The sequence below is a fragment of the Salvelinus namaycush genome, chromosome 29, assembly GCF_016432855.1.
Source record: "Salvelinus namaycush isolate Seneca chromosome 29, SaNama_1.0, whole genome shotgun sequence".
Taxonomy (NCBI): Eukaryota; Metazoa; Chordata; class Actinopteri; order Salmoniformes; family Salmonidae; genus Salvelinus; species Salvelinus namaycush.
In genome coordinates, this window is record NC_052335.1 from 2,141,391 (window position 1) to 2,154,267 (window position 12,877).

The window sequence follows — 12,877 nt, forward strand, 5'->3', positions numbered from 1 at the left end:
TATGGGCCTACTGTAACACTGACATAATTCACACAGAGTCATTATTAAAGTCAAACTGTAGTAGATGTTAAATGGCATGATGAGGTCAGGGGTGAAGGTAGCATTTACATGTCAAATGAAACACTTCAGGGGAGAGGAGACACTGACAGTCTTGCTTCTAGAGTTCCGATCTTGCTTCTCGAGTTCTGATGTGTGTGATACCTGATATGACACATTGTTTATGGTGACGTGTACTGATCTGAATGATAAATCTATGCATTTTATATCCATGCCCTCTTTTTGAATCCAGCCCTTTTTATAAGGATCAATTAATGGGAGTTTGACAAAGCCACAAAACATACTGGCAACATGACCAAAACAAAATATATCATAATTCACAACGTTCACGACAACTAAGAACAAATAAAAACAGATTTCAAGTAAAAACAGACTGAGCATAAAATAAACGATAAACAAGAGGAAAGAAATTAATACATCTATAAAACAGTTGGGAACAATACGAAAACAGTGAATCCATATGATGAGGAGAGTCTAGTTGGATCAAGGAGAGAGGATCCAGTGTACATTGGAAGGACTTGCTTTTTTTTATCCTGCAACTCTCTGCATAGAGCCGGCTGTCACTATGACAACACATCCCGTGACTTTGAGTAGAGCTTCTTATGCCCACCACCAGTTTCGCTCCACCTGTGAAGTTCTCCTCTTGTTGTTTTGCACTTGACAGTCGGAAGTGAATACAGCGTTGATCATTTATGTAGATTTATGTATATATAATTATGTATATATATATATATATATATATATATATATATATTCTTTTTTTCCTCTTTTTCCATTTTGAGATTTTTTTGTAGTTGTTTTTTCTTCATTGTTAATTTTTTTCTCAGTTGTGTCTGTTTTTGTCTTTAGTATACTGGCCCCGGATTGGTTGGAGCAGAGACGACGGCACAGAACATTTTGGCGAATGAGGATGAGGGAACCCCGTAGCTCCAACCAACTGGCAGGCCACAGAGGAGAAAACAAAACAAACAAAAGATAACAATAAAGAGGACACCTTTTTTCTCACTTTGTCCTTCTCTCTAGTCCGTTCCTCATATGAAACCTTATGACTGAGGTAAATACAGTATACAACATTGTGCTAGGGAAGAGTATCCCGCGTGTCCAGCAAAGGAAGGAGAGATGGAAGGAGGTATGGATGGAGAGATGGAGGAGGGGGGGCATGTAGAGTCCGGATGAAGCAGTGTCCCTTTGGCTCTGCTCCCCTCTTTCAGATCAGAACTGGTACCACTTCTTGTCTTTGCACTTCAGCATCATCTATGGAGAGAGGGGAAAATGAAAAACTCGTGTTACAGAAAACTGCCATTTGTCTCCCTCTAGGGGCTATACATGACACTATACAAGCGGCATCTTCTAGGAGTATAGGATGAAGCTGATCTAAGATCAGTTTTATGTTTTGTCTCACAATGTAATGTCTCTCTTTCTTACATCGTGGGCGTGTTTGCCAAAGGAGTCTGCGCTGGCCAGCATGGCGGCCGTCCTCTCGTCCAGCTCGCCCAGTTTCTGCCCTCTCTCGTCCAGCGCTATCCGGGCACGTGCCAGGTCCGCCACCACGCCCGAGGCTGCCCCCTTCATGCCTTCCAGTCCCTGAGGACCCGGGATGTGCTGGGCAAGGCCACGGGATGCTTTACCCGCCTGCGTCTCGCCAACTGGAGGAAAAGGGTAGAAAGAGAGGTGGAGAGGAAAGAGAGAGAGAGAGACAGAGAGAGAGGGGAAGGTAGGACGTGTGAGAGGGAGAGTCAGAAAGACAAAGAGAGAGGAAGAGACAGGGAAGAGGGAGATACAATAGGCACAGAAAGGGAGAGACTTGTAACGGATATCAAACTTACACTGAGTATATCATCTTAGTGCCTGCTGTGTTAGGGACTTTGGATGTATTACGATGAAGAATAGAGTTTCTGTGTGTACAGTATGTATGTACATTCTGTGTATGTGTCACTCACATAGCTCCTCTCTGTCCAGGGAAGTTGCTCCTCCCCCAAAAAGGCCCTTGAAGAATCCTCGGTTGGGAGCCTCCGGGGTCTCCACTGGTGTGAACAGTTCTCCTAGCATCTCCTGAAACACGCACATACACACATAAATGCATGTATATTGATTGTGTGTGTGTGTTAGCGTGCATGCCTGAGTTCTTGTGTGGGTGTATTTGTGTGGTCCTAACCTGCAGGTTCTCGCATGTCTCCTGGCTGTATGTGATCCTCTGTATCTCAGTGGGGGAGGTGAGGTACATGGCCTGGCCAAGGTTGGTGAAGCAGAAGGTCCGGGCTATCCGCATGTCTGTCAGCGGCAGGTAGTTTACATCAAGCAACGGTCTCAGCCCCGGCAGACTGCAGACAAAGATGGAGACCACGTACAGCACATTGTTACTCAAACACAACATCATTCTACTGGCCGTGTCCAGAAAAGGAACGTTTAATCTAGAAACCTTCAGTCTAACCTTAGCATTCAATAAGCTATTGTAAAATAGGCTTTAATGTATGTCTCTCTAACCTGTGTGTGTTTGTATGGCTCACTGACTCACCTGAGGGTCATGATGTGTCCGTTAGCACAGAAACAGGCCACACAGTTCCCTATGTTCATCTGGACCACGTCAGCCCTCAGGACGAACGATGTCTCTGTGATGCTGTGTTTGAATATGCAGTTCTGGGAGGGCAGTGCTATGACCTTAGCCTGTTTCTCAGAGCACACCACCGCATACTGGCTCTCCTGTAGCTCCTGGGAGGTGGAGGGCGACACAGAGACCGGGCGGCGTTTACGGGCTTTGTCTCGCTCCTCACTGTCGGCGCCCACGGCGTTGGGCTCGTACCACAGCTCGAAGGCAGGGGGAAGGAAGGTGCCCGTGTTGTCCAGGAAGGCCATCCTCAGGATACTGCCCTTTAGACGCCCCAGGGTACCTGGACAGATAGGGGAATGGAGATGTTAGTGTGTTTAAATTATATCTACGTGTTATCGAAAGTTTGGACATACCTACTCATTAAACGTTTTTTCTTTATTTTTACTATTTTATACATTGTAGAATAATAGTGAAGACATCAAAACTATGAAATAACACGTATGGAACCATGTAGGAGAAGTGTTAAACATATCAAAATATATTTTATATTTCAGATGCTTTGCCTTGATGACAGCTTTGCACACTCTTGGCATTCTCTCAACCAGCTTCATGGGGTTGTCACCTGGAATGCATTTCAATTAACAGGTGTGCCTTGCTAAAAGTTCATTTGTGGAATTTATTTCCTACTTCATGCGTTTGAGTCAATCAGTTGTGTTGTGACAAGGTAGGGGTGGTATACAGAAGATTGCCCTATAAGTCCATATCATGGTAAAAAACAGCTCAAATAAGCAAAGAGAAATGGCAGTCCATCAATATTTAAGACATGAAGGTCAGTCAATGCGGAACATTTCAAGAAGTTTGAAAGTTTCTTAAAGTGCAGTCTCAAAAACCATCAAGCGCAATGATGAAACTGGCTCTCATGAGGACCGCCACAGGAAAGGAAGACCCAGAGTTACCTCTGCTGCAGAGGAGAAGTTCATACCAGTCTCAGAATTGCAGACCAAATAAATGCTTCACAGAGTTCAAGTTACAGACACATCACAACATCAACTGTTCAGAGGAGACTGCGTGAATCTGGCCTTCATGGTCGAATTGCTGCAAAGAAACCAATACTAAAGGACACCAATAAGAAGAGACTTTCTTGGACCAAGAAACACGAGCAATAGACATTAGACCGTGTGATAGAAAAATTACATATTTACCTGATTTGTTGGATATTTAACAATTATTTACTTAACAGTAAGATATTTCTGTCCTGCTAATGCTGTGTTTTATGGTCTTCACTCTAGCACCCTTCAGCTAATCTGGGCATATGGTTTTACTAGAGATAGCAATTGATTGACTTGGTGATAAAACCTACAGCTGGCATTCCAGTGACAGGATGGTGGTTGTAAATGGGATAGAGAGGAGTAGAACAAAGACCTCAATGGTTCTTAGACATCCTGGCATCTGGGAAATTAGGCCAGGGTCGGGGGTTAAGATAATGCCTGGTGCAGATAAAGACAGGATGAGCCCAAAGTGGCTTATGGTGCCCCCAATCTATATGGGTGGTGGGTGTTGAACCAGCTATGACTGAGCAATCGTGGTATGAGGTATATAAGGAACAGCATGGTCTGTAATGGGTAGGCTCTCAGCCTAAGTGTCAGTCAAGACTGTTGGGCTGACGGTTTCATTATTGCAATAAAGAATCAATATTAAATAAAGAAGATTGTGTGAAGAAATTACCAAGTCTCTCTCAGTAATGAATTTCCACGACAACCGGAGGAAATCTGTCCTTTGGTCTGATGAGTCTAAATTTGAGATTTCTGGTTCCAACAGCCGTGTCTTTGTGAGATGCAGAGTAGGTGAACGGATGATCTCCGCATGTGTGATTCCCACCTTGAAGCATGGAGGAGGAGGTGTGATGGTGTGGGGCTGCTTTGCTGGTGACACTGTCAGTGATATATTTAGAATTCAAGGCACACTTAACAAGGATGGCTAACATAGCATTCTGCAGCAATACATCATCCCATCTGTTTGTGCTTCGTGGGACTATCATTTGTTTTTCAACAGGACAATGACCCAACACATCTCCAGGCTGTGTAAGGGCTATTTGACCAAGAAGGAGTGTGATGGAGTGCTGCATCAAATGACCTGGCCTCCACAATCACCCGACCTCAACCCAATTGAGATTGTTTGGGATGAGTGAAGGAGAAGCAGCCAACAAGTGTTTAGCATATGTGGGAACTCCTTCAAGACTGTTGGAAAAGCATTCCAGATTAAGCTGGTTGAGAGAATGCCAAGAGTATGCAAAGCTGTCATCAAGGCAAAGCGTGGCTACTTTGAAGAATCTCAAATCTCAAATATATTTTTATTTGTTTAGCACATTTTTGGTTACTACATGATTCCACATGTGTTATTTCATAGTTTTGATGTCTTTGGCGCCGAAGAGGATGGCTGACGTTTTACATGCCCGTAATACATTTTTGTTATTTAGTTCGTTTTTTTGCTCCTAACCAACTGTGCTATTTTGTTAGTTTGTAACTTATTTTCTAACTTATTTTGTACATAATGTTGCTGCTACCGTCTCTTATGACCGAAAATAACTTCTGGACATCAGAACTGGGATTATTCACCACGGACTGGAAGAAGCTTTTTCCTTTAACCTGTTTGGGCTAGGGGGCAGCATTTTCACGTTTGGATGAAAAGCGTCTCCAGAGTAAACTGCCTGCTACTCAGTCCCAGTTGCTAATATATGCATATTATTAGTAGAGTTGGATAGAAAACACTCTGAAGCTTCTAAAACTGTTTGAGTGATGTCTGTGAGTATAACATAACTCATATGGCAGGCGAAAACCTGAGAAAAATCCAACCAGGAAGTGGGAAATCTGAGGTTTGTAGTTTTTCAACTCTTGGCCTATCGAATACACAGTGTCTATGGGGTCATTTTGCACTTCCTAAGCCTTCCAACTAGATGTCAACAGTCTTTAGAACCTTGTTTGATGCTTCTACTGTGAAGTGGGGGCGAATGAGAGGGGATTGAGTAAGGTCTCTCCCAGAGAGCCACGAGCTGACCATGCGCGTTCATGTGAGAGTTAGCTTGAGTTCCATTGCATTTGTGTTGACAAAGAAATTCTCCGGTTGGAACATTATTGAAGATTTATGTTAAAAACATCCTAAAGATTGATTCTATACTTCGTTTGACATGTTTCTACGGACTGTAACGTAATTTTTAGATTTTTCGTCTGCTCCTAGTGATCGCGCGTCATGAATTTGGAATACTGGGCTAAACGCGCTAACAAAAAGGAGGTATTTGGACATAAATGATGAACTTTATCGAACAAATCAAACATTTATTGTGGAACTGGGATTCCTGGGAGTGAATTCTGATGAAGATCATCAAAGGTAAGTGAATATTTATAATGTTATTTCTGACTTCTGTTGACTCCAACATGGTGGATATCTGTTTGGGTTGTGTTGGTCTCTGAGCGGTGTACTCAGATTATTGCATGGTTTGCTTTTTACATAAAGTTTTTTTTAAATCTGACACAACGGTTGCATTAACTTCTTATGGTTGAAGGGGCAGTATTGAGTAGCTTGGATGAAAGGTGCCCATTGTAAACGGCCAGCTCCTCAGTCTCAGTTGCTAATATATGCATAGTAGTATTAGTATTGGATAGAAAACACTCTAAAGTTTCTAAAACTGTTTGAATTAAGTCTGTGAGATTAACAGAACTCATATGGCAGGCAAAAACCTGAGAAGTTCCACTGCCTGTTTGGATTTTTTCTGGGCGTGCCATATTTTCAACCAAGCTCTCATTGAATTTAACCTGTTTGGCGTGCAAGCCCGACGTCGGTACACTTATGACAACAGCCAGCTCAAAGTGCAGGTCGCGAAATTCAAAAGATATTTTTTTTAAATATTTTATCTTTCACACATTAACAAGTCCAATACAGCATATGAAAGGTACACATCTTGTGAATCAAGCCAACATGTCCGATTTTTAAAATGTTTTACAGGGAAGACACAATATGTAAATCTATTAGCTAACCACGTTAGCAAAAGACACCACTTTTCTTACTCCATCAGTTTTTTACTCCATCAGTAGCTATCACAAATTCGACCAAATAAAGATATAAATAGCCACTAACCAAGAAACAACTTCATCAGATGACAGTCTGATAACATATTTATTGTATAGCATATGTTTTGTTCGAAAAATTTGCATATTTCAGGTATAAATCATAGTTTACATTTCAGCTACAATCAGAAATTGCACCGAAAGCAGCCATAATATTTACAGACACCAACGTCAAATACCTAATTACTCATCATAAAACATTTCTGAAAAATACATAGTGTACAGCAATTGAAAGACAGGCATCTTGTGATTCCAGACAATATTTCCGATTTATTAAATGTTTTACAGCGAAAACAAAATGTAGCGTTATATTAGCGTAGCCACAATAGCCAGAAACACTTGGGCGCCGACGACCAGTTCACATGCACGACAGATACTAGAAATAGCATCATAAAATGTTTCTTACTTTTGGTGATCTTCCGTCAGAATGTTGGACAAGGTGTCCTTTGTCCAGAACAGTCGTTGTTTGGATCTGGAACGGCAAATTTCCCTCATCATTTAGCATGGGCACTTGCCAAGTGGCACGGATCTCTCCAACGTCAACAAAGTCAGAGAACGGAACACGGCAAAACTCCCGAAAAAATTTCAATAATCTGATTAAACTATATTGAAAAAACATACTTTACGATGATATGGTCACATGTATCAAATAAAATCTAAACCGGAGATGTTAGTCGTCCATAACGACAGCTAAACAGAAGGCAAATCCATGTCCCCTTTCGCGCGCTCCAGAAACAGGAAATGGACGGTCACGTCATACAAAGAGCTTTAATTCCACCTCAGACCAAGATAAACACGAAATTTCTTCGCTCACCGCCTCTTGACAACCAGGGGAAGGTGTATGAAGTGTACGTAGACTCTTACGTATCATGCCCATGTATAGGCAGGAAGTTGAACAGAGCATCGATTTCTGACATTCCACTTCCTGGTCAGGAAATGTGCTGCAGAATGAGTTATTGGGAAATATTGGCTGGAATCACAAGATGCCTGTCTTTCAATTGCTGTACACTATGTATTTTTCAGAAATGTTTTATGATGAGTATTTAGTTATTTGGCGTTGGTGTCTGTAATTATTCTGTCTGCTTTCGGTGCAATTTCTGATTGTAGCTGCAATGTAAACTATGATTTATACCTGAAATATGCACATTTTTCGAACAAAACATAGATTTATTGAATAACATGTTATAAGACTGTCATTTGATGAAGTTGTTTGTTGGTTAGTTTGGTTGGTTCTTGGTTAGTTAGGTTGGCTTTGTGCATGCTACCTGTGCTGTGAAAAATGTCTGTCCTTTTTTGTATTTGGTGGTGAGCTAACATAAATATACGTGGTGTTTTCGCTGTAAAACATTTTAAAAATCGGACATGTTGGCTGGATTCACAAGATGTGTACCTTTCATATGCTGTATTGGACTTGTTAATGTGTGAAAGTTAAATATTAAAAAAATATATATTTTGAATTTCGCGCCCTGCACTTGAGCTGGCTGTTGTCATAAGTGTACCGACGTCGGGCTTGCAGCCAGAAGAAGTTAAGGAGAGGTATATCTATAATTCTATGTGTATTACTTGTATTATCATTTATATTTGTGTTGAGTATTTCTGTTGAAACGATGTGGCTATGCAAAGTCACTTGATGTTTTTCGCATAGTGAATCTAACGCCTCAATGTAAACTCAGATTTTTTTTATATAAATATGAACTTAATCAAACAAAACATGCATGTATTGTGTAACATGAAGTCCTATGAGTGTCATCTGATGAAAATAATCGAAGGTTAGTGATTAATCTTATCTCTATTCTGTTTTTTGTGAAAGCTATCTTTAGCTGGAAAAAATGGCTGTGGTTATTGTGGTTTTGTGGTGACCTAACATAATCGTTTGTAGTGCTTTCGCTGAAAAGCCTATTTGAAATTGGACACTTTGGTGGGATTAACAACAAGAGTACCTTTAAGGAGAAGTATATCTTTAATTCTGTGAATAACACTTGTATCTTTTCAAGTGAATAACACTTGTATCTGTTTATTATGAGAATTTCTGTAAATTGATGTGGCTCTGTGCAAAACATCACGGGATGTTTTGGAGGCAAAGGAGGTTTTTGGAGGTTTTTGGATATAAATATGAACTTGATCGAACAAAACATACATGTATTGTGTAACATATTGTCCCGGGAGTGTCATCTGATGAAGAATATCAAAGATTAGTGATTCATTTTATCAATATTTCAGCTTTTTGTGACTCCTTTCTTTGGTTGGAAAATCGCTGTATGCTTTCTGTGACTAGTTGCTGACCTAACATAATGATATGTTCTGCTTTCGCCGAAAAGCCTTTTTGAAATCAGACACTGTGGTTGGATTAACGAGAATTTTTTCTTTAAAATAGTGTCTAATACTTGTATGTTTGAGAAATTTGAATTATGAGATTTCTGTTGATTGAATTTGGCGCCCTGCAATTTCATTGGCTGTTGGTGAGGGGTACCTAGAAAGGTTAACGAGTCTGACGAGAAAGAGATACTGCTCTCCCGGGAACAGGCCCAGATCCACGTCATTTGCGTAAAGAAAAGACGGAGGAAAAGAGGACGGAGATCAGGCTGCCTTTTGAGAATCCGTAGGCGAGTGAGTAAATGCCCATTGCCATCAATTCTACTTGCTAACATGCAATCATTGGAAAATAAAATGGATGATCTACGATTACGATTATCCTACCAACGGGACATTAAGAATTGTAATATCCTGTGTTTCACCGAGTCGTGGTTGAACGACGACATAGACAATATAGAGCTGGAGAGATTTTCAATGCACCGGCAGAACAGAGAAGCTACATCTGGTAAGATGAGGAGTGGGGGTGTGTGTCATTTTGTCAATAACAGCTGGTGCGCGATGTCTAATATTAAAGACATCTCGAGGTATTGCTCGCCTGAAGTAGAGTACCTTATGATAAGCTGTAGACCACACTATCTACCAAGAGACTTCTCATCTATATTATTCATAGCTTTCCATTTACCACCAAAGACCGATGCTGGAACTAAGAGCGCACTCAACCAACTCTATAAGGCCATAAACAAGAAAATGCTCACCCAGAAGCGGTTCTCCTAGTGGCCGGGAACTTTAATGCAGGCAAATTTAAATCAGTTTTACCAACTTTTTACCAGCATATCACGTGCAACCAGAGGGAAAAAAACTCTAGGCTACCTTTAATCCACACACAGAGATGCATACAAAGCTCTCACCCGCCCTCCATCTGGTAAATCTGACCATAATTCCATCCTCCTGATTCCTGCTTACAAGCAAAAACTAAAACAGGAAGTACCAGTGACTCGCTCAATACGGAAGTGGTCAGATGGTGCGGATGCTACGCAACAGGACTGTTTTGCTAGTAGAGACTGGAATATGTTCCGGGATTCATCCAATGACATTGAGGAGTATACCACCTCTGTCATCGGCTTCATCAATAAGTTCATCGATGACGTCGTCCCCACAGTGACTGCATATCCCAACCAGAAGCCATGGATTACAGGCAACATCCGCATCGAGCTAAAGGCTAGCCGCTTTTAAGGAGTGGGACACTAATCCGGGCACCTATAAGAAATCCCGCTATGCCCTCAGACAAACCATCAAACAAGCAAGGCGTCAATACAGGATTAAGATTGAATCCTACTACACCGGCTCTGACGCTCGTCGGATGTGGCAGGGCTTGAAAACTATTACGGACTACAAAGGGAAACCCAGGCGCGAGCTGCCCAGTGACACGAGCCTACCAGATGAGTTAAATGCCTTTTATGCTCGCTTCGAGGCAAGCAACACTGACTGAAGCATGTACGAGAGCACCAGCTGTTCTGGATGACTGTGTGATAACGCTCTCGGTAGCCGATGTGAGCAAGACCTTTAAACAGGTCAACATTCTCAAAGCCGCGGGGCCAGATGGATTACTAGGACGTGTACTCAAAGCATGCACGGACCAACTGGCAAGTGTCTTCACTGACATTTTCAACCTCTTCCTGACTGAGTCTGTAATATTTTTTAAGCAGACTACCCCATAGTCCCTGTGGCCAAGGAAGGCTGGTCATGGCTCACATCAACAGCATCCTCCCGGATACACTAGACCCACTCCACTGCTCATACCGCCCCAACAGATCACACTCCACACTGTCCTTTCCCACCTGGACAAAAGGAACACCTATGTGAGAATGCTGCTCATTGACTACAGCTCAGCGTTCAACACCATAGTGCCCACGAAGCTCATCACTAAGCTAAGGACCCTGGAACTAAACACCTCCCTCTGCAACTGGATCCTGGACTTCCTGACGGGCCATCCCCAGGTGGTAAGAGTAGGCAACAACTTGTCTGCAACGCTGATCCTTAACACTGGGGCCCCCTCAGTGGTGTGTACTTGTATTCCCTGTTCACCCACGACTGCGTGGCCAAACATGACTCCAACACCATCATTAAATTTGCTGACGACACAAAGTAGTAGGCCTGATCACCGACAACGATGAGACGGCCTATAGGGAGGAGGTCAGAGAACTGTCAGTATGGTGCCAGGACAACAACCTCTCCGTCAATGTGAGCAAGACAAAGGAGCTGATCGTGAACTGCAAGAAAAGGCGGGCCGAACAGGCCCCCATTAACATCAATGGGACTGTAGTGGAGCGGGGTGAGTTACAAGGTTTCTTGGTGTCCATATCACCAACGATCTATCATGGTCTAAACACACCAAGACAGTTGTGAAGATGGTACAACAAAACCTTTTCCCCCTCAGGAGACTGAAAAGATTTGGCATGGGTCCCCAGATCCTCATAAAGTTCTACAGCTGCACCACAGAGAGCATCCTGACCGGTTGCATCACCGCCTGGTATGGTAACTGCTCGGCATCTGACCGTAAGGCGCTACAGAGGGTAGTTCGTACGCCCCAATACATCACTGGGGCCAAGCTTCCTGCAATCAAAGACCTATATAATAGGCGGTGTCCGAGGAAAGACCATAAAATTGTCAGAATCCAGTCACCCAAGTCATAGACTGTTTTCTCTGCTACCTCACGGCGAGCGGTACTGGAGCGCCAAGTCTAGGACAAAAAAGCTCCTTAACAGCTTCTACCCCCAAGCCATAAGACTGCTGAACAATTAATCAAATGGCCACCGTACAATTACATTGACCCCCCCGTCCTACATTTGTACACTGCTGCTACTCGCTGTTTATTATCTATGCATAGTCACTTCACCCCTACCTACATGTGCAAATTACCTCTAACCTGTCCCCCGCACACTGACTCGGTACCAGTACCCGCTGTACATAGCCTCGTTATTGTTATGTTATTGTGTTACTTTTTATTATATTTTACTTTAGTTTTTTGGGTAAATATTTTCTTAACTGTTCTTGAACTGCACTGTTGATTAACGGGTTGTAAAGTAAGCATTTCACAGTAAGGTCTACACCTGTTGTATTCGGCGTGTGTGACAAATAAAGTTTGATTTGATCTCTACTATTATTCCACAATGTAGAAAAAATTGTACAAATAAAGAAAAACCCTTGAATGAGTCAGTGTCCAAACTTTTGACTGGTACTGTAGATTATGTGTAGAGCAAGATGTAATGTGTGTACAGAAACAAAGAGTTTACATTTACACATAACCCAGACACCCACCGCTAGGCAAGACGATGACGGGCTGCAGTAGCCTCTGTTCCCCAGCAGGAGGCAAGTTGAGGGCCATAGCCAGCACTGTGCCCAGGGAGGTGCCCACGTACAGGCAGGGTGTGATGGTGCTGTCCCCCTTCCGAGCGAATGTCTCACAGAAGTGGAAGGAGGTGATGGCCTCGCGTGCCTCCTTGTCAATGGAGGTGACGGAGGAGGAGCGTGAACGGCTGAAGGAGTTGTCCCGGTGGTCTAGTGGGTTGGCGCCCCGTGGAGGACATACAGACAGGAGGACAGTAGAGGAGAGGGCACAGAGAGGTAAAGCACCCGCACACACAGAGAGAGAATACACACAACACACAAACATACAGTACCTAAATACTGTAAACAACAGCTGTATGGTTGTTAGACTGCGGTTGGAATCTGACAAACAACATTGCGGTTAAAACATTATTGTATCACTGAGCTAAAATAGCAATTACACTCGGGAGAAGCAAACAGCGAGCAGACATTCATTTTAAACAGGTCTAAA

General features: G+C 42.6%; 1 protein-coding gene across 2 annotated transcripts in view; it reads right to left on the bottom strand.

The window, feature by feature from the left end:
* Positions 1-1,269: 1,269 nt before the first annotated feature.
* The window catches only part of LOC120024413 (syntaxin-binding protein 5-like), a 179,409-nt gene continuing 167,801 nt past the window's right edge, over positions 1,270-12,877 (bottom strand). For both annotated transcript variants that reach the window (XM_038968651.1, XM_038968652.1), the window contains 6 exons: positions 12,358-12,597; positions 2,573-2,945; positions 2,213-2,378; positions 1,998-2,109; positions 1,483-1,703; positions 1,270-1,311 (listed from right to left, as the gene is read on the bottom strand). In XM_038968651.1, coding sequence (XP_038824579.1) covers positions 1,270-1,311; positions 1,483-1,703; positions 1,998-2,109; positions 2,213-2,378; positions 2,573-2,945; positions 12,358-12,597 — 1,154 coding nt within the window. The remainder of the gene's footprint in view (positions 1,312-1,482; positions 1,704-1,997; positions 2,110-2,212; positions 2,379-2,572; positions 2,946-12,357; positions 12,598-12,877) is intronic.